Source organism: Bos javanicus, chromosome 13 (assembly GCF_032452875.1).
Source record: "Bos javanicus breed banteng chromosome 13, ARS-OSU_banteng_1.0, whole genome shotgun sequence".
In the NCBI taxonomy this organism is placed as follows: domain Eukaryota; kingdom Metazoa; phylum Chordata; class Mammalia; order Artiodactyla; family Bovidae; genus Bos; species Bos javanicus.
In genome coordinates this window covers 53,527,926-53,551,146 of record NC_083880.1, presented here as the reverse complement: position 1 = coordinate 53,551,146, position 23,221 = coordinate 53,527,926, and the positions used below count along the sequence as shown (strand labels likewise).

The 23,221-nt window shown below is 39.5% G+C and overlaps 1 protein-coding gene across 3 annotated transcripts in view; it reads right to left on the bottom strand.

Moving 5' to 3' along the window:
* The window catches only part of LOC133259378 (tyrosine-protein phosphatase non-receptor type substrate 1-like), a 95,499-nt gene that overhangs the window by 25,183 nt on the left and 47,095 nt on the right, over positions 1–23,221 (bottom strand). Inside the window, exon 1 of one of the 3 annotated variants that reach the window (XM_061436786.1) lies at positions 12,968–13,111. The exons of the other annotated variants lie outside the window; for them this stretch is intronic. Within the exon in view, the coding sequence (XP_061292770.1) occupies positions 12,968–13,037 (70 nt within the window). The 5' untranslated portion in view covers positions 13,038–13,111. Of the gene's footprint in view, positions 1–12,967; positions 13,112–23,221 lie in introns of those variants that run through there. 3 annotated transcript variants of the gene reach the window in all.

Below are 23,221 nucleotides of genomic sequence, written 5' to 3'. Positions count from 1 at the left end.
AAAGAATTATGCACCAGGACAAACTGGGATATATTGCTGGAATATAAAAATGGTTCAGCATATGAAAATATATGCACTGGTGTGTTGCAGTCCATGGGGTCACAAAGAATCAGGCATGATGTGGCAACTAAACAGCAATATGAAAATCAAACCATGTATTTTGCCACTTTAATAGAATAAAGAGGAAAAAATTGATGCTGAAAAAGCACTTAACAAAAGTTAACATTTTTTTGTGATAAGAAGTCAATAAACTAGGAATAGATGGAAAATTGCCCAATAAATTAAGTTGTATATGAAAAACCCACATTAACAGCCTCATTTATGGTAAAATTCTGAAAGCTTCCCCCTAAAGTCAGGAACAAGGCATGCCCATTTTTGCCACTTCTAGTTAACACAATACTAGAAGTTCAGAGAAAAGCGATTAATTAAGTAATATGTATAAAAGGTATTCAAAATGGAAAGAAGTGAAATGATCTTGTTTGTGTGTGACATGATTTCCATGTAGCAATTCTAAAGATTCTGACATTAAAAACTGGTAAATCTAGCAAGTAAATTCGGCAAAGTTTTGAGGTACAAAGTCAACACACAAAAATCAGGTTTTTTTTTCTACATACTGCTACTGCTAAGTCACTTCAGTCGTGTCCGACTCTGTGCAACCCCACAGACGGCAGCCCACCAAACTTCCCTGTCCCTGGGATTCTCCAGGCAAGAATACTGGAGTGGATTGCCATTTCCTTCTCCAATGCATGAAAGTGAAAAGTGAAAGTGAAGTCACTCAGTAGTGTCCGACTCCTAGCAACCCTATGGACTGCAGCCCACCAGGCTTCTCCGTCCATGGGATTTTCCAGGCAAGAGTACTGGAGTGGGGTGCCATTGCCTTCTCCATTTCTACATACTAGTGACAATGAATCCAAAAAAGAACTTATAATAGCTACATATTAGCTAAGTATAAAATACCTAGGAGTCAATTTCATAATGGAAATGAAAGACTTGCACATCACAAAGTACAAAAAACAATATTGTACATAGGAAATCCTAAAGATGGAAAAGGAGAAGGAAATGGCAGAAGGAAATGGAGAAGGAAATGGCAACCCACTCCAGTGTTCTTGCCTGGAGAATCCCAGGGACGGGGGAGCCTGGTGGGCTGCTGTCTCTGGGGTCGCACAAAGTCGGACACGACTGAAGCGACTTAGCAGCAGTAGTAGCAGCAGCAAAGATGCCACCAGAGGATGAAACTGGAGTCTATTATACAGAGTGAAGTAAGTCAGAAAGAAAAACACCAATATAGTATATTAGCATATACATATGGAATTTAGAAAGATGGTAATGATGACCCTATATGTGAGATAGCAAAAGAGACACAGATATAAAGAACAGACTTTTGTACTATGTGGGAGAAGGTGAGGGTGGGATGATTTGGGAGAACAGCATTGAAACATGTATATTACATATGTGAAATAGATGACCAGTCCAAGGTTGATGCATTAAAAAGGGGACTCAAAGCCAGTGCACTGGGACAACCCTGAGGGATGGGATGGGGAGGGAGGTGGGAGGGGGGTACAGGATGGGGGACACATGTACACCCATGGCTGATTCATGTCAATGTATGGCAAAAACCACTACAATATTGTAAAGTAATCAGACTCAAATTAAAATAAATAAATAAATTTTAAAAAGTTTATAAAAAAAAAGTTTATAGACCACTGAGTCTCACCACCAAAGATTCCAATTTAATTAGACTTGGATATATACTGAGCATGAGGATTTTAAAAGTACTTAGGTTGCTTCTACCTCTACAAGGTTGAGAACTTCTGATCTAAGTCAGATCTTTCATTCAAAGGTGACTTGTGTGTATGCCATGATCCCTAAGTGATCAAGGGCAAATGCCGAAGAACCTAAAGAGATCAGAGGTGTAAAGATATGAAAAGCCTACTGTAGCTATAGGCAACTTGTTTTCCCCATTATTTCTGATAATTATTCCTCACATATAGTCTCTCCTCACTATAGAGCTTAGCCTATTAAAATATTGTTTCTGATCCAAACTCACACTTGCATACTTTGCTTTTGGGGTGAAATCACTGCTCTATTTTCTGTCTTCTGTTCATCTTACTCAATACTCATCTGACTCAATACTGGTCAGTAAAATTCTCTTTGCCCTAAATGCTCAGCTGTTCAATTTATACTTCTCAAGCCCTTGGTGTACTAGCTTCTTTACTCACTCATGATCAACATATTACTGCTTTGTTTGTTTGCATTTTATCCTTCAATAACTCTTTAATGAACTCACTGTAATAAATTCTCTTCATTAAAGTGAAAAAACAACAAACAAATGAACAAAAAGATGCCACCAGAAAACTAATAGAATTCATCAATGGATTTGGTAAAGTTGCAGGATATAAAATTAATACATAGAAATCTGTTACATTTCTATACAACAACAAAAGATCAGAAAGAAAAATGAAAGAAACCATCCCATTTACCATCACATCAGAAAAAATACAATACCAAAAAATCAACATTCTTAAGGAGATATAAGACATGTACTCTGAAAACTATAAGATGCTGTTGAAAGAAACCAAAGAAGGCACATGTCATTGAGATGCTAATTTGTGTCCAATTCTTTGCAAACCCACAGACTGCAGCATGCCAAGCTCCCCTTTCACTATCTCCCAGAGTTTTCTCAAATTCATGTCCATTGAGTCAGTGATGCTAACTATCTCATCTTCTGCTGCCCCCTTCTTCTTTTGCCTTCAATCTTTCCCAGCATCAGGATCTAGGACTGGAGTTTCAGCTTCAGCATCAGTCCTTTTAATGAATATTCAGAGTTGATTTCCTTTAGGATTGACTGCTTTGATCTCCTTGCAGTCCAAGGGACTCTCAAGAGTCTTCTCTAGGACCACAATTCAGAGCATCAGTTCTTCAGTGCTCAGCCTTCTTTATGGTCCAACTCTCACATCTGTGCATGACTAATGGAAAAGTCACAGCTTTGACTATACAGATCTTTGTCAGCAAAATGATGCTTTTGGTTTTTAATATGCTGTCTTTTCTTCCAAAGAGCATATTTTAATTTCATGGTTGCTGTCACCATCCATGGTGACTTTGGAGCCCAAGAAAATAAAATCTATCACTGCTTCCACCTTTCTCCCATTGTGTTTGTCCTGAAGTGATGGGATCAGATGTCATGATCTTAGTTTTTTGAATTTAGAGTTTCAAGTCAGCTTTTTCACTCTCCTCTTTTACCCTCATCAAGAGGCTCTTTACTTCCTTTTCACTTTCTGCCATTAGAGTGCTATTATCTGCATATCTGAGGCTGTTGATATTTCTCCCAACAGTCTTGATTCCAGCTTGTGATTCATCCAGCCCAGCATTTCACATGATGTACTCTGCATACAAGTTAAATGAGCAGGGTGACAATATACAGCCTTGACGTACTCCTTTCCCAATTTGGAATCAGTCTGTTGTTCCATGTTCAGTTCTAACTGTTGCTTCTGGAGACACATACAGGTTTCTCAGAGGACAATTAAGGTGTATGGTATTCCCATCCCTTTAAGAATTTTCCACAGTTTGTTGTGATCCACACAGTCAATGGCTTTAGGCTAGTTGATGAAACAGAAGTAGATGTTTTTCTGGAATTTCCTTGCTTTCTCTATGATCCAATGAATGCTAGCAATTTGATCTCTGGTTCTTCACATAAGGAAAGATATACCACATTCTCAGATTGGAAGGATGAATATTGTTTAAGTGACTATACTACCCTTAACCCCACCATAGAGCCACTGAGCAGATGACCCACAAACTGCAGAACAATTATGCCAAATAAATTCTCACACTGTTAAGTTCTAGGACCCACAACAGATTTCCCAACCTGGGGATCTGGCAAAGGGACAGAGAATCCCCAGGGAATTTGACTTTGGAGGCCAGCAGGATTTGATTACAGAACTTCCACAGGACTGGGGAAACAGACTGTTGGCACAAACTAAACCTTGCGTGCACCAGAACCCAGGAGAAAGGAGCAGTGACCCCACAAGAGACTGATCCAGACTTGCCTGTGAGTGTAGAAGAGTTTCCAGCAGAGGTGTGAGTTGACAGTGGTCTGCTGCAGCGTCAGGGGCACTGAATACAACAGTGCCTGCAAAAGACCTTTTGAAGCAGGTCACCATTATCTTCATTACTCCCACCATAGTTTGGTCTCAGGTCAAATAACAGGGAGGGCACAACAACAGAAAATTGGATTAAAGATTTACTGAGCGTGGCCCCACCCATCAGAACAAGACCCAGTTTTTCCCCACAGTCAGTTCTCCCATCAGGAAGCTTCCATAAGGTTCTTATCTTTATCCTTCAGAGGGCAGACAGAATGAAAACCGCAATCACAGAAAACTAATCAAACTGATCACATGGACCATAGCTTTGTCTAACTCAGTGAACTATGAGCCATGCCATGTAGGGCCATCCAAGGTGGATGGGTCATGGTGGAGAGTTCTGACAAAATGTGGTCCACTGGAAAAGGGAATGACAAACCACTTCAGTATTCGTCCCTTGAGAACTTCATGAACAGTATGAAAAGGCAAAAAGATATGACACTGAAAGCTGAACTCCCCCATTTGGTAGGTGCCCAATATTGCTACTGAAGAAGAATGGGGAAATAACTCCAGAAAGAAAAGACAGAGCCAAAGCAAAAACAATGAACAGTTGTGGATGTGACTGGTGATGGAAGTAAAGTCTGATGCTATAAAGAACAATATTGCATAGGAACCTGGTATGTTAGGTCCACAAATCAAGGTAAATTGGAAGTGGTCATACAGGAGATGGCAAGAGTGAACATTGACATTTGAGGAACCAGTGAACTAAAATGGACTGGAATAGGTGAATCTAATTCAGATGATCATTATATCTACTACTGTGGGCAAGAATATCTTAGAAGAAATGGAGTAGCCCTTAGAGTAAACAAAAGAGGCCAAAATGCAGTACTTGGGTGCAATCTCAAAAATGACAGAATGATCTCTGTTCATTCTCAAGGCAAGACATTCAATATCACAGTAATCCAAGTCTATGTCCCAAACACTAATGCTAAAGGTCTGAATACAAAGCCACTAAGGTCTGAATACAAGACTTTCTAGAACTAACACCCCAAAAAGATGTCCTTGTCATCATGGGAGACTGGAATGCAAAAGTAGGAAGTCAAGAGATACCTGGAGTAACAGGCAAATTTGGCCTTGGAGTACAAAATGAAGAGGGCAAAGGCTAACAAAATTTTCCCAAGAGAATGCACTGGTCATAGCAAACACCTTCTTCCGACAACACAAGAGAAGACTCTACACATGGACATCACCAGATGGTCAATATTGAAATCAGATTGATTATATTATTTGCAGCCAAAGATGGAGAAGCTCTATACAGTCAGCAAAAATAAGACTGGGAGCTGACTGTGGCTTAGATTCAGACTTAAATGGAAGAAAATAGGGAAAACCACTAGACCATTCAGGTATGACCTAAATCAGATCCCTTACAATTATACAGTGGAAGTGACAAATAGATTCCAGGGATAAGATCTGATAGGCAGAGTGCCTGAAGAATTATGGACAGAGTTTCATGACATTGTACAGGGAGCAGTGATCAAGACCATCCCCAAGAAAAAGAAATGAAATAAGGCAAAATGGTTGTCTGAGGAGGCCTTACAGATAGTTGAGAAAAGAAGAGAAGCTTAAGGCAAAGGAGAACAGGAAAGATATACCCATTTGAATGCAGAGTTCCAAAGACTATCAAGGAGAGATAAGAAAACCTTCCTTAGTGATCAATGCAAAGAAATAGAGGACAACAACAGAATGAGAAAGACTTTAGAGATCTTTTCAAGATCATTAGAGATACTAAGTTAACATTTCATGAAAAGATGACCTCAATAAAGGATAGAAATGGTATGGACGTAACAGAAGCAGAAGATATTAAGAAGAGGTGGCAAGAATACACAGAAGAACTATACAAAAAAGATCTTCATGACCCAGATAAGCACGATGGTGTGATCACTCACCTAGAGCCAGACATCCTGGAATGTGAAGTCAAGTGGGCCTTAGGAAGCATCACTACGAACAAAGCTAGTGGAGGTGATGGAATTCCAGTTGAGCTATTTCAAATCCTAAAAGATGATGCTGTGAAAGTGCTGTACTCAATATGCCAGCAAATTTGGAAAACTCAGCAGTGGCCACAGGCCTGGAAAAGGTCAGTTTTCATTCCAATGTCAAAGAAAGGCAATGACAAAGAGTGCTCGAACTACCACACAATTGCACTCATCTCACACGCTGCTGCTGCTGCTGCTAAGTCGCTTCAGTCGTGTCCGACTCTGTGCGACCCCATAGATGGCAGCCAACCAGGCTCCCCTGTTCCTGGGATTCTCCAGGCAAGAACACTGGAGTAGGTTGCCATTTCCTTCTCCACATCTCACATGCTAGCAAAGTAATACTCAAACTTCTCCAAGCCAGGCTTCAATGGTACATGAACTGTGAACTTATAGATGTTCAAGTTGGATTTAGAAAAGGCAGAGTAACCAGAGATCGATCAAATTGCCAATATCTGGTGGATCATCAAAAAGAAAAAGAGTTCCAGACAAACATCTACTTCTGCTTTATTGACTATGTCAAGCCTTTTGACTGTGCGGATCACAATAAACTGTGGAAAATTCTGAAAGAGATGGGAATACCAGACCACCTGACCTGCCTCATGAGAAATCTGTGTGCAGGTCAAGAAGCAATAGTTAGACCTGAATATGGAACAACAGACTGGTTCCAAATTGAGAAAGGAGCACGTCAAAGCTGTATATTGTCACCCTGCTTATTTAACTTATATGCAGAGTACATCATGCAAAATGCCAGGCTGGATGAAGCACAAGCTGAAACCAAAATAGCGGGGATAAATATCAATAACCTCAGATAGGCAGATGACATCACCCTTAAGGCAAGAAGTGAAGAAGAACTAAAGAACCTCTTGATGAAAATGAAAGAGGAGAGTGAAAAAGTTGACTTAAAACTCAACATTCAAAAAACTAAGATCAGGGCTACTGGTCCCATCACTTTAGGCAAATAGATAGGGAAACAATGGAAACAGTGACAGAGTTTACTTTCTTGGGCTCCAAAATCACTGCAGATGGTGACTGCAGCCATGAAATTAAAAGGTGCTTGCTCCTTGCAAGAATAGCTATGACAAGCCTAGACAGCATATTAAAAAGCAGAGACATTACTTTACCAACAAAGGTCCATCTAGTCAAAGCTATGGTTTTTCCAGTGGTCACGTATGGATGTGAGAGTTGGACTATAAAGAAAGCTGAATGAGGAAGAACTGATGCTTTTGAACTGTGGTGTGGGAGAAGACTCTTGAGAGTCCCTTGGACTGCAAGGAGATCAAAGCAGTCAATCCTAAAGGAAATCAGTCCTGAATATTCATTGGAAGGACTGATACTGAAGCTGAAACTCCAATACTTTGGCCACCTGATGCAAAAAACTCACTGACTGGAAAGACCCTGATGCTGGGAAAGATTGAAAGCAGGAGGAGAAGGGGACAACAGAAGATAAAATGGATGGCATCACCAACTCAATGGATATGAGTTCATGCAAGCTCCGGGAGTTGTTGATGGACAGGGAAGCCTCGAATGCTGCAATCCATGGGGTTGGAAAGAGTCGGACATGACTGAGTGACTGAACTCACTGACTGACCCAAAGTAATTTATAGAGTTAATGCAATGTATTGCATTGTATATATGCAAGTGTATAGCACAAGGAACTCTGGCCAATGTTATACAGCAGTCTGGATGGGAGGAGAATTAGTGTGAGAATGGATACAAATGTACATATGGCTAAGTCCCTATACTGTCTACCTGAAACTATCATAGTATTGTTAATTGAGTATATTCCAATACAAAACAAAACGTTTAAAAAAAGAATCTGGGTGATTGATTATGATTGGACAGCAAGTTATGAGTTGAATAGCCAGGAGTCACCATTGGGCCAATTATTTCACTACAGATTCAAGCTATCCACTTGATTTCTCTGCCTCATTGACTATCCAATTTCTGAAGATACAGAGAAATACAAACACAATCCCTCTTATCTGAAATGTTGTATTAAACAAGCGTGGGTTTCATTCCAGGGATGTAAATAAGAGGAGCAGGCTGCTTGGCCCCAAAACAAACCCTGGGTTCTTTTCTATTTCTTCCCTATTCCTTTGTAGTTCAACTTTGCAGAGTGTGAGCCGATAAACCCATGCACTCAGCACTACTTGTAACCAGTCATACCTCCCAAGGAGGGGACATACTATTACAGGGCAGGTCTTATGATGTGCCAACAGCTTCAGATGATTTAGATTGTTAAGTCTGGAGAGAAGAAGTGAGGTTGGGGAAGTTGAACTGCTAAGACAAAAGTGGGAAGAAACGTGAGAGAACTTTGGAGGGAGAAATGGAGGGACAGGAAGAGGTAGAAGAGACTAGGGGTCAGAAGGGTGAGAGGCGCCAGGAGATTGCAAACATTCTGCCAACTGTATGTCAGTAACTCTCCAGTTACCTCTCTGGTCCAGGCATTTTTCCAGAACTCTGAACTTGCATGTCCAACTATCAACTTGTCATACTTTCTGGACAGAAATAAACATCTCACAGTTAACACGTCTAACACTGAGGTGAATTTCCCCCCTACCCTCTATATTTCAGCTGAGCCACAGTTTTTCTTTCAGATGCCCAGTTATCAAAACCTTGAAGTTTTTCTCTCCCATTCCAAGTCCCATGCATCAGAAAATCCTATTGCCTCCTCTTCAGTGTGCATCCAGTATCTGACCTCTTTCTCTTATCTCTACTAACTACTGTTCAGTGCAAGCCATTTTTACTTTTTTTGAATGAATGTTATGACTTCAAATGCTCTAGTTGCTTCTATCAACGTCCTGCATAGTCTCTGCTGTGCTGTGCTGTGCTTCGTCACTCAGTTGTGTGCAATTCTTTGCGACCCTATCGACTGTAGCCCGCCAGGCTCCTCTGTCCATGGGGATTCTCCAGGCAAGAATACTGGAGCGGGTTGCCATGCCATTCCAGGGGATCTTCCCAACCCAGGGCTCCCTCATTGCAGGTGGATTCTTTACCTTCTGAGCCACCAGGGAAGCCTAAGAATACTGGAGTGGGTAGCCTATCCCTTCTCCAGGGGATCTTCTGTCCCAGGAATTGAACCAGAGTCTCTTGCATTGTGGGTGGATTCTTCACCAGCTGAGCTACAGGGAAGCTCCCTGTGTCTATTCTCAATCAAATGCTCAAATAAATTAAAACTCATGTCAGATCAAGTCACTTCTCTCTTCAAAGCCGCAATGGCAATACTTTCACTCAGAGCAAAAGCCCAAATCCTTCAGCACAGGAGGATGATTCTATTCTCAGGGCCTCTGCACATGCTGCTCCCTGTCAGGAAGGCTCCTCCCCGAGATAACCACAATGCTCATCCCAGAACTTTCTTTCAAACTGCCCCATCTCTGTGATGCCCATGCAAGACTACCAGGTTTAAAATACATCCCACCCAACAAATTCTCCCAATTCAGTTATCCAATTATTCTTTGTTTTGTTTTCTTTTTAATTTTTTATTTTGTATTGGGGTACAGCCAATTAAAAAACAATGCTGTAATAGTTTCAGGTGAACAGTGAAGGGACTCAGCCATATATATGCATATATATGTATATGTATTTACCATATATGCATATGCATATATTCACCCCCAACCTCCCCTCTCATACAGGCTTCCCCATAACGTTGAGCAGAGTTCCATGTGCTATACAGCTGATTTTACATTTTAAGTACAGCAGACTGTACATGTCCATCCCAAACTGTACCACTATCCCTTCCCCCCATTCTTCTTCCCACAACCGTAAGCTCATTCTTGAAGTCTGTATGTTTCTGTTTTGTAGTTCATTTGTATCATGTCTTTATGGATTCCACATATAAGAGATGTCATGATATTTCTCCTTCTCTGACTTACTTCATTCAGTATGATACTCTCTAGGTCCATCCATGTTGTTCCAAATGGCATTATTTCATTCCTTTTATGGCTGAGGACTATTCGACCATATATACATACCACATCTTTATCCATTCCTCTGCTGATGGATGTTTAGCTTGCTTCCATGTCTTGGCTATTGTAAACAGTGCTGCAGTGAACACTGGGGTGCATGTATCTTTTCAGATCATGTCCAGGACTGGGATTGCAGGGTCATATGGTAGCTCATGTCCGGATATATGCCCAGGACTGGGATTGCAGGGTGGTAGCTCTATTTTTAGTTTTCTAAGGAACCTCCATACTGTTCTCTGGGGCTTCCCAGGTGGCACAGTGGTAAAGGCCAACACAAGAGACCCAAGAGACATGGGTTCAATCTCTGGGTCAGGAAGATCCCATGAGTAGGGAATGGCAACCAACTCCTGTATTCTTGCCTGAAAAATTCCATGGACAGAGGAGCCTGGTGAGCTATAGTCCAAGAGTCACAAAGAGCCAGACATCACTGAGCAACTGAGTGAATACTGTTCTCCGTAGTAGCGGTGCCAATTTACATTCCTACCAACAGTGCAGGAGGGTTCCCATCTCCCCACACTGGCTCCAGAATTTATTGTTTGTGGGTTTTTGATGAAAGCCATTCACCAATATGAAGTGATATCTCACTTTAGTTTTGATTTGCATTTTATTACATTGACATCTTTTCAAGTACCTATTGGCCAACTGTATGTCTTCTTTGGAGAGATGTCTATTTAGGTCTTCTGCTAATTTTTTGAGTGTTTTTTTTGCTTTGGTTCTATGAAGTGTCATGAGCTGTTTGTAAATTTTGGAGACTAGCCCATTTTCAGTCACATCATTTGCAAATATTTTCTCTCAATCTGTGGGTTGCCCTTCATTTTGTTTGTTGTTTCTTTATTATGCAAAAACTTTTGAGTTTAAGTAGGTCTCATTTGTTTATTTTTGTTTTTATTTCCATTCTGGGAGATAGATCAAAAAAGATATTGTTCTGATTTATGTCAAAGAGTGTTCCGATTATATTTTTCTCTAGGAGCTTTATAGTGTCAAGTCTCAAATTTAGGTCTTTAATGCATTTTGAGCTTATTTTTGGGTATGAAGTTAAAGAACAAACTAATTTCATTTTTTACATGTCAGCTACTCTTTCCTAACATGTAGCATTTTCTAATATTCTGTATTATTTGCTGAATTATAAGTCTATTGTTTATTGTCATTTCTTTCACTAAGATAAACATCAATGAGGGCAATTAGTTTGTCTCTTTGATTCAACAATTTACCCCAAGTTCCTTCCTGCCATATACTAAATATCAAAGTAATATATGTATGATATGTGAACTGCCCAGTGTGACAACTCCCCAAGACAATGAGCTCTATTTTAAGCAGTTAATCTCCGTAGAAATTATGTCAGAAGTTGAGTTTTCCATGTAAATAACTTGGTGAAAAAAAGGAACTTGCTTGTATGAGGAAGCAAAAAAAAGGGCCAAGGAGAAGAAAACCACAAACCCTCTACTCCACCCTTCCCCTTCATCAGACCCACTGGCAGAAGCCACAGAAGTATCTTGGGATGGAAGAAGGGTCACAGTATCTAGAAGAGCAATGGTTAAACCCACACGCTCTACTATCAGATGTCTTGAGTTCAAACCATATCAGGTAACACTGAGTGTTCTTGAACTTCTCCTTGCTCAGTTTTATTATCTGTAAGGTAGGGATGACAAGAGGATCCACCTTGGATATAATAATCACATGAGTTAGCAACCATGGGAATTTCCAACTCTGGCCCATGATGAATGTTTAAGAAAATGAATTGTTATTACTCATTAGATATCCTGAGGAATGGAAGCTTCAACTAGCATTAGGTGATATAGATAAAGTTATAGACAGGGATGTGGTTATAATTACAGATATAGATATGGATATACAGATCATATAGGCAAGAGTCTCTGAGTTCTTTTTAGCCTCCATTCCTCCTCATCCTTAACCAGCATGAAAGAGGGGACTCTAAGATAGCAATGCATAAAATTCTGCTCATTTACCAGGAGAAAAGTATTCTTGTCTTAAGTAACAGTTTGGGTGAGAGAGGTTTATAGAGAAGTAGAAAGCAAACACTTTTTTTGTTGTTGAAAGCAAAAACTTAACATATATTTATATCATTTCATATAGACTTAAAAATTAAAGAAGTCTTTTTGAAATCCCATGTGTCTGAAAAGACTTCCTCATACTCACACACACACACACACACACATAAATACATGCATCCACAAACATGTATTAGAGAATAGTCTAGCATTGTAGTATACAGGTTGTTTTGAGAATCAAATGAAATTACAATACCTGTTAAAGACTTAGTGCAAACTTCAACGCATGGGAACCATTCAACACATCATTGACCAAAACTTGGGAGTACACAATGCACGATTTGAATGCTTCTGTTCTCTTAGTAGCATGATGGGTGAAGACTAACCTATTGTTTATTTCTCAGTATCTTCTGATTTTTCTGCCATTAGGATTCTCTGAGAAGCTGAGTTGCATGATATGATTAAAAGAATCAGCTTGAGCTGGACACTCTAGATTTGAATCTCATGCTGCCAATGCCTTAGGTCAGTTAATATCGGGCAAGTTACTCTCTGCCTCAATCTCCTCATCTGCAAATCAGGAGTAATGGTCATTTATCATATGGGATGTTGTGAGGATTATACAAGTTAATGCACATAAATTTGTCATTGCTGGTATTTGAAGCATCATCCATTTGGATACCTCTGCTAAGCAGCTGGAGGTGATGGATCCGCAGAGAAAACACTCAAATCCCTGATTTCATGCTTTCAGATAATGCCCAGTCTTTGGCCTTCTTCGGCTGTCCTTGGTGGCACACCCATGTTTACATGGAAACTCTAAAAGTGCAGGGCAGTGGGGAGGTCCAGAGGGCAGGGAAAGGGATTCTATCCCAAGAAATGCTCACCTATGAATCCCAGCAGTAGAATCATTAGCAGGCAAGGAGGAGTGTGTAATGAGGAGGCAAGGATGGGCATCGTGGAGGCCTGAGGAATCTGCTCTGTCCAAATGTGTGAGCTGGGAGAACATGAACTTCTGTGCTCTGTGGAAAGGAAAGAAGCCCCACCCACTATGGTATAAGAGGAAGTGCCTATGATAGGGTCAAATGGCTATGAGATTGCAATATATTTCTAGGTTCAAGACAGTTCCTGCTTCAGATGTGAAATAGAAATCAGGCAGAAAATGTAGCTAGTTACTCATCTTACATTTTCAGAGACTGAACAGGCCTAGCAGAAATAAAACTCTGGCCCCACCCCGGGCCTCTGTTGCCTCCCCTGGGTTCCTCTCCACATTTATGGTGACTCCCAAATGGGAGCCCCAGGCAAACTCACAGACCCCAGGAAGGATATGTGGCTGGGGGCTGAGTTCCGAAGTCCCAATTCTAGGACCCTAGGTTGTAGCTGGATTTCAGTCTCATTCTGCACCTGCCTCAGTGAAGATCTACTGACTGACCTGGATAAAGGAAGGGGGCTCACCAGGGCCTTCTCAACTTTGGGATGGAACCAGATGTACTTTTGAAATGATTTCTTATTCCAACATTTTATCAATGTAACTGGCAAAACTTAGCCCAAATGAACAGTGCAATGTGGACCTCACAACTATTCAGGCTATGGCCTGAATCCAAAAAAAAAAAGGAATAATTTTCCACTTTACAGAGAGGAAGTAGATTGCATGACCCAGAAATTACACTCTAAGGCATTTATTCCAGAGAAATGAAAACAGTGTCCATACAAAACCTGTGTACAAATGTTATAAAAGATTTACTTTGAAGCAGAAAAGTGGAAGAAATCAAAATATTTAAAAATAAGTGAACAACCTTTCCGTATGAGGATATACTACTCAGCAAGCCAAAGGAATGAGCTATGTATGGGTGTGGCAATTATAAATCTCTTAAAGGCATTATGTTGAGTGAGCAAAACCAGTCTCAAAATATTAACTCTACTTGTATAACATTCCCCAAATTATATATATATATAGAAAACAGAAAGGCATTTGCAAGAGTTTTGATTTGGTGGGGATATTTGTTATTTTAAAGGGCTAGCACATAGGAGACTTGGTGCTTATGAAATATTCTGCATCTGACCATGCTAGTGGTTACACAAACATACACAAGACAGGATCAACATAAGCTAAAGCTAAGAATGTAACAAACTCAGCTATAATATAAAAAAAAATTTCATAGTCATAACATGCTGCTGCTGCTGCTGCTAAGTCACTTCAGTCATGTCCGACTCTGTGTGACCCCTTAGACGGCAGCCCACCAGGCTCCTCCATCCCTGGGGTTCTCCAGGCAAGAACACTGGAGTGGCTTGCCATTTCCTTCTTCAATGCATGAAAGTGAAAAGCGAAAGTGAAGTTGCTCAGTCACGTCTGACTCTTCGTGAACCCACGGACTGCAGCCTACCAGGGTCCTCCGTCCATGGGATTTTCCAGGCAAGAGTACTGGAGTGGGGTGCCATTGCATAGACACTGTCTATTAACATATTCAAGATTATAATTATATTAGAGTGATAAAGAATAAGATGTGCATGTGTGACATGAGGTCAGGAGTAACAGAATATTACCTCCCTGGCTTCCATACTGAGATGTCTATGAATAATGCCTAACAGTGAGATTTCAAGACATAGCAATAAGCATGTTTTATGACAGGTGGCTAAAATAATTAGTTGAAAGAGTTGAAGCTGGCTTCCTCTCAGAAGTAGAAATGCACGAATTTAGAGACTCCCGTTTTCATATGTATAACTTCATATGTAGAACTATTGGACTTGTAAACTGTTTGCTTATGAGTCTTTGATAAAGATAAAACTATTTGGATGTTTGGAGGTTTCATCTTAAGAGAGTTACACATAAAAAGAATGCCCTTACTGTTAGCAATGGTAAAAGTTCTGTAATGTGGCTTGATCAAACATTCATGATCTACTTCAATTATAATCCTATACAGTAGTCAAAACTATTAAAAACAGTAATAATAATTTTTAAAAATTCAATGAATAAGAAAGTATTAATAATAGCCTCAACTAGAGATGCATAAGATCATTCAGGGAAAAAGCAATTGCAAAATTGTGAATTTAAAATAATTTTAAAACAAATTAATAGAGATAAATCATGAATGAGAAAACTGAATATTAGAAAAGATTTCAATTTTCTCAAATTAGTATATAAATTCAGTGTGATCAAAAAAATTATTCTAAAACAATTTTTCATGAAATTTGAAAGTGTGATTCTAAAGTACATTTGGAGACTGAAACTGAGGGGATGACAATTAAATTTTTACAAATGGAATGCCAAGAAAAAAGGGATATCAATACTCATAAAAGACAAAATAGACTTTAAAGCAAAGGCTAAAACAAAAGACCAAAAGGCATTATATAAGGATAAATCAATCAATACACGAAGAGGATATTAAACTCATTAACATATATTCACCTAATACAGAAGCACCTATTTAGAAAGAGTAAGCATTTTTGACAACCACTATGATATGGAAGTAGCAATCAATTACAGGGAAAAAAGTGGGAAAAGCACAAACATCTGGAGAGAATGAAAAAATCAAAGAGGAAACCAGAAAATATCATGAGCAAAGGAAAATAAAAATGCAACTTTCCAAAATCTATGAGATGCAGCTAAAGTAGTTTGATAAGAGAAGTTTATAGCAATATGTATGGCAACCCACTCCAGTGTTCTTGCCTGGAGAATCCCAGGGATGGTGGGGACTGGTGGGCTTCCGTCTGTGGGGTCGCACAGAGTCGGACACGACTGAAGCGACTTAGTAGCAGCAGCATAGCAATATAGGCCCAGCTCAAGATATATGGAAATTATCAAATAAACTACCTAATCTACCACTTGAAAGAACTGGAAAAGGGAACAAAGCCAAATGTCAGCAGAAGGAAGGAAACAAGAAAAATCAAGGAAGATATAACTAAAATAGAGATCAAAAAACAACAGAAAAGATAAATGAAATCTAGAACAGGTTTTTGGGCTTTCCAGGTGACATTAGTGGTAAAGAACCCAACAATGCAGGAGACATAAGAGACTCAGTTTTGATCCTTAGGACAGGAAGATCCCCTGGAGGATGGCGTGGCAACCTACTCCAGTGTCCTTGCCTGGAGAATCCTGTGGTCAGAGGAGCCTGGTGAGCTATAGTTCATGGGGTCACAAATAGTCAGACACAACTGAAATGACTTAGCATGAATGAATGCACAAAGCTGGATTTTGGAAAAGATAAACAAAATTGATAAACCTTTAGACAGGCTCATCAAGAAGAAAAGGGAGTGGACTGAAACAAAATAAGAAACTACAAGGAGAAATAACAATTGATATCAGAGAAATGCAAAAAAGTCATGAGAGTATGATGACCAGTTATAGCAACAAGTTTGACAATCTAGAAGAAATGGACAAGTTTCTAAAAACATACAACCTTTCAAGACTGAATCAGGAAGAAAGAGATAATCTGAACACTAATCATGGGTAGTGAAATTGGATTTTAAATTACCAGCATACCTAAAAGCTAGAACTTGATGGCTTCATAGGAGACTATTACCAGAAATACAAAGAAGAGTTAATGCTATCCTTCTTAAACTATTTCAGAGATTGAAGAGGACAGAATATTTACAAATTCATTCTATGAGTTCACCATTACTGTGACATAAAAACCAGATAACACATGATAAAAAAAGATCATAACAGCCTAACATCCCTGATGAGTATGAAAAATCCTCAATAGAATATTAACAAACTGATTCAGTAATATATGAAAAAGATCATATACCATGTGCAGGGAGAATTTATCCCAGGGAAGCAAGGATGGTTCAGTATTCACAGATCAATCAATGCAATACACCACATTAACAAAACTGAAGATAAAAATTACATGATCATCTCAACAGAAACAAAAAAAAACTTTTTTTTAATGTTGAAACCAAATTCAACATCCATTCATGCTAAAAATTCTCATCAAAGTTAGTATAAAGGGAATATGTCTCAACAAAATAAAGGCCATTTATGACAAACCCAGAGTTAGCATCATACTAAATGGTGAAAAGCTGAAAGCCTTCCCACTGCAATTAGAAAAAGCCTTCCCACTACATCCAGGAACAAGACAATGATGCCCACCCTTACCAATTCTAATAATATTAAGCACAGTATTGGAAGACTATCCAGAGCAATCAGACAAGAAAAGTATAAAAGGCATCAAAATTGGAAAGGGAAAAAGCAAAACAGTTACTGTTTTCAGATGATATGATATTATCTAGACAAAATTCTGATGTTGAAGCTGAAACTCCAATACTTTTGCCACCTGATGCGAAGAGCAGACTCATTTGAAAAGACCCTGATGGTGGGAAAGATCGAAGGTGGGAGAAAAAGGGGACGACAGAGGATGAGATGGTTGGATGGCATCACTGACTCAATGGACATGAGTCTGAGTAAACTCTGGGAGTTGGTGATGGACAAGGAGGTCTGGGTCACAAAGAGTCAGACATGACTGAGCGACTGAACTGAACTGAAGACAAAATCCTAATGTCGCCACAAAAAAAAAGCTATTAGAATTAAAATAAGAGCTCAGTAAAGTTTCAGAATAGAAGATTAATGTACAGAAATATGTTTTCTTTCTATACACAAAAGTAACTATAAATGGATTAAAGAACTACATGCAACATGGAAGCCATATAAATCCTAGATGTGAACTTAGGCAGAACACTCTTTGACATAAATTGTAGCAATATTTTTGAGATCTGTCTTCTAACACAAAGCAAATATAAACAAATGGGACCTAATTAAAATTGAAAGCTTTTGCACATCAAAGGAGATCATCGACAAAGTGAAAACACAACCTAGTGAATGGAGGAAAATATTTTGCATATAGCATGGGCAATATCCAAAATATATATCCAAAATATATAAATATGTCTAAAATATATATAAATAGATCATAAAACTCAATATAAATAAAAATCAGTAAAAGACCTGAGTAGACATTTTCCAAAGAAGACATACACATGGCCAATACTCACATGAGAAGATGCTCAGTATTGTTAATTATTAGAGAATTGCAAATAAGGTGAGACATCACCTGACACCTGTCAAAATGACTATCATCAAAAATTCTACAAATAATAATACAGGTAAAAGTGTGGAGAAAGGCAATCACTCATACACTGTTGGTGGAATTGTAAATCGGTGCAGCCATTGTGGAAAACAACACGGAGGTACCTCAAAAAGCTAAAGAGAGTGACCATGTTTTCTAGCAATTCCACTCTATCCAAAGAAAACAGAAACATTAACCCAGAAAGATATATGCATCTCAATATTAATAACAACTTTAGTTATAATAGCTGAGGAATGGAAGCAATCTAACTATCAACAGATAAAGAAAATGTGGTATGCAATGGATTACTCAGGCGTTTAAAATAAAGAATGAAATTCTGCCATTTGCAACAATGTGGATGGACCTGCAGGGCATTATGCTGCTGCTGCTACTGCTAAGTTGCTTCAGTCGTGTCCGACTCTGTGCGACCCCAGAGACGGCAGCCCACCAGGCTCCCCCGTCCCTGGGATTCTCCAGGCAAGAACACTGGAGTGGGTTGCCATTTCCTTCTCCAATAAATGAAAGTGAAAAGCGAAAGTGAAGTCGTTCAGTCGTGTCTGACTCTCAGCGACCCCATGGACTGCAGCCTACTAGGCTCCTCCGTCCATGGGATTTGCCAGGCAACAGTACTGGAGTGGGTTGCCATTGCCTTAGTGAAATACGTCAGACAGAGAAGGACAAATAATCTATGTTATCTCTTGTGTTATCAAAAAAAATGATATAAATGAATATATGTAACAAAACAGAAACAGACTCAGATATAGAGAACAAACTAGTAGTTTCCAGTGGGGAGAGAGAAAGGGATAGGGTTATGGAAGGGTAGGGTTATGAACTAAGAGATACAAATTGCTCTGTATAAATTAGCAACAAGGACATATTGTACAGCACAAGGAAACATAGCCATTATTTTGTAATAACTTGATGATTTTTTTGATGTACAACATAACCACATTTATTAAACAATGTACGCCAATATAAAGGGCAAAGTTCAACAATGCAAAAGTGCAAATATTTTTGCACCAACCTAATATTACAATTACAAACAAATAATAACCTATTCCTCTTTCATATTACTGAACTACCCTGTGTTATAACCAGAATAATAATACAGAACAAGCATTTGACAGCACTAGTTTTCTTCCTATGAAGAAATGACAAATGAGTTTCTGCTGGAACCTCCTCAACAGAGATTTCAATAAGGTATAAACAAAGTTTCTTAACTAGAAGGGGCTATATAACAAAATACATTTCACATACGAAGTTTCATATCATACTTCAGAGATTCCAGCATAGAAAGACAGAAGGTTTTTCCTTCAGCAACCAGGGGATAAACAAGATCACCTCAAAATCCTTCCTAGCTCTAGGGTTTGTGAAAATATCAGGCTATTTTGATAGATTTAAAAGGTTTCAGGTTACTAAGTAACCCTGCCTTTGCTCACTAATAGCATTAATAACGCATTTCCATGGCACCAGTATAAATTCATTTTAAACACTAGAGTCTACAAGCAATAAATGCTGGAGAGGGTGTGGAGAAAAGGGAACCCTCTTACACTGTTGGTGGGAATGCAAGCTAGTACAGCCACTATGGAGAACAGTGTGGAGATTCCTTAAAAAACTGGAAATAGAACTGCCTTATGACCCAGCAATCCCATTGCTGGGCATACACACTGAGGAAACCAGAAGGGAAAGAGACACGTGTACCCCAATGTTCATCACAGCACTGTTTATATATGGAAGCAACCTAGATGTCCATCAGCAGATGAATGGATAAGAAAGCTGTGGTATATATACACAATGGAGTATTACTCAGCCATTAAAAAGAATGCATTTGAATCAGTTCTAATGAGGTGGATGAAACTGGAGCCTATTATACGGAGTGAAGTAAGCCAGAAAGAAAAACACCAATACATTATACTAATGCATATATATGGAATTTAGAAAGATGGTAATGAAAACCCTGTATGCGAGACAGAAAAAGAGACACGGATGTATAGAACAGTCTTTTGGACTCTGTGGGAGAGGGAGAGGGTGGGATGATTTGGGAGAATGGCATTGAAACATGTATAATATCATATATGAAACAAATCGCCAGTCCAGGTTCAATGCATGATACAGGATGCTCAGGGCTGGTGCACTGGGATGACCCAGAGGGATGGTGCAGGGAGGGAGGTGGGAGGAGGGGTTCAGGATGGGGAACACGTGTGCACCCATGGCAGATTCATGCTGATGTATGGCAAAATCAACACAATATTGTAAAGTAATTAGCCTCCAATTAAAATAAATAAATTTATATTAAAAAATAAAACACTTAGGAAACTCATCTTTGTAAAAGGCAAAGGAGTGAAACACAAGTACACATGGGAGTTCTGTTGCACACCTATCAGATGTGTGAAATCGGATCCAGTAAACTAATGGTCTTTCTGGGCTTGAGTTTTAAACTGAGTTCAGGGGTGTTGGAACTTACAAATGGGTTGATACGTGAATCGCACAGGCAGAACCCTTCTCATCACTACAATGAACAACTGCAGTAACTAATTATACCTGAAACATTGAAAGCAGGCAGAAAAGGGGACCACAGAGGATGAGATGGTAGGATGGCATCACCAACTCAATGGAGATGAGTCTGAGCAAGCTCCAGGAGTTGCTGATGGCTGGGGAAGCCTGGTGACTCAATGGAGATGAGTCTGAGCAAGCTCCAGGAGTTGCTGATGGCTGGGGAAGCCTGGCGTGCTGCAGTCGGTGGGGTTGCAAAGAGGCAGACATGACCGACCTGCTATCAAAGATGTGAAGTCAGTGTCTGGTCTTTGTCTGTGCTTGCACTCTGGGTCCACACAGAGGCAATGTATGAGCTGTTGATCACGACCTCTGACTTTCTTATCCAACTGTGAACCATCAGAAGTGTGAAGTCAGTGTCTGGTCTTCATCTGTGCTTGTACTCTGGGACCACACCAAGGCTAAATGAGCTGTCGATCACGCCTTTTGATTTTCTGACTGCACTTATCAGAAGTGTGAGGTCAGTGTCTGCTCTTCATCTGTGCTTGCTCTCTGGGTCCATACCAAGATAATGTACGAACTGTTGATCACATGCTTTGATTTTATTACCAAACTGGTTCCCAACACCAACGCCCAGAGATGACCGATGTCCCAGTTTCCCTCCTCATCCCCTCCTTCACTCTGCCTCCTCTATCAGAAGTGTGAAGTCAGTGTCTGCTCTTCCTCTGTGCTTGCACTCTGGGTCCACACCAAGGCAATGTATGAGCTATTGATCACGCCTGTTTATTATTTTAGCAAACCGTGACCTGTCAGAAGTGTGAAGTCAGTGTCTGCTCTTCATCTGTGCTTGCACTCTGGGTCCACATGGAGGCAATGCATGAGCTGTTGATGATGTGCTTTTATTATTTCTGCAAACCGTGACCTTGCATGTAGGGTACAGGCTGCTCAGACGTTAGAGGATGGGGAAGGTCCCTCTGGCCAGAAAGGCTGCCAGTCCCAGCCCCCGGCCCTGCATTGCCCTGCAGGGAAAAGACACGAAGGAGGCTGAGGGGACCAACGTGGCTGAGGCCGTGCTCTGGCGGGAAAGACCCGGTCCCTTCCTGTAGTAACTTTAAAATGGAATAAAACCTATAAAACTCTTGAATTGCTACGTATACCTGATTTTTAACATAATACTGTAAATCGACTATACTTCATTTTTTAAAAAGCATAAAACAAAGCAAAATCCATTTGGGACAAAAGTAGCCACGGCCATTTTAAACAACAAGCAAAGTTGGGAAATTTTGCCCCACTGTGATATCAAAAATTATTATAATGTCAGTCTAACTAAGATAGAGTAGTTTGGTCAGAGAGAGCCAAGTAGCTCAAAGGAACAAAATCTTCATTAAAATAACCAGAAATTTATGGAAATGATGTATGGCAAAGTGGCTATGCCTATCAGTGAGTGCTGGATAATTAATCATTGTGGAAGAAAAAAAAAAAAGATCCCAACCTATATACTAGCACACACACACACACAAATAATGATATCAAAGACATAAATGGAAAGAATGAAACTTGATCAAGATCAAAACCTTTTTTTTTTTAAATAACAGCTCTCCAAATGATACCAACAGTCCACTCTGCGGATCACACCAAAGGAAGAGGGACTCTCCCATATGTGCCAAGGAAGAAAAGAGAACATTTGTGTACAATTGTACTAGCAAAACATTAGATAAAGTGTTAATACCCATCACGAGAAGAATCAATACATTGTCGCATATTCCTAAAATAGAAACTACAGAGCAGTGGAATTTGAACATCAACATGAACAAAACCCACAAACCTTGTTAAGTATAAAAAGTAAATGCTGTATACAGTGTAATAGAATTTGTATGACATTTAAGAGATGCAAGTAATATAAATTGCTTGAGGATTTATGCAAATATTACAGAAGAATAAAATCATGTTTGAAATTATGGACACCAAGTGCAGGACAGTAGTTTTAAAAGGAACAACAGGTTATAACAGAAAAATGTTAGCAGTTTGCAAAGATGGTATGGCAGATAGTTCCGTGGAAATTTTTTACATTTTGTAATATTTTGGGATAGAAAATGCTTATCCAAACTTAGTGATTTTAAATATTTACATGTCAAAATGAAATCACACTTGCAAATGCTCTGGGTTAAAGTAAATGTGCTCTGAAAAATTAAGGGTTGTTCATGATCAGAGGCTCAGTGGAAACCCGTTTTCTTGATGTATTTGATTCTCTATGAGGTGGAGGAAAGGCCAGTTTCAAGCTCCATGCCTCAGGGTCAGGGACATACCACATGATAACTGACACACAACAGTTTATGGAGAGGTTCTTTGAAGTTTGAGTCTCAAAACTTTGACCTTTATCCCACCTCCATACCTTGAACCCTCACCTCTAGGGTCCTAAAGAACTTACTTGGAAAAACTTCAAATAATACTAAATAAAGCATGAGAATCAGAAACCTCTGAGAATTCCAAGATACATTTGGAATAAAAAAGGTGGTTCACAACTCTCCCTTGAGGCTGGAGCATCATGTGACTTTTATATTTGTTCTGTATTCCTCTTGCCAG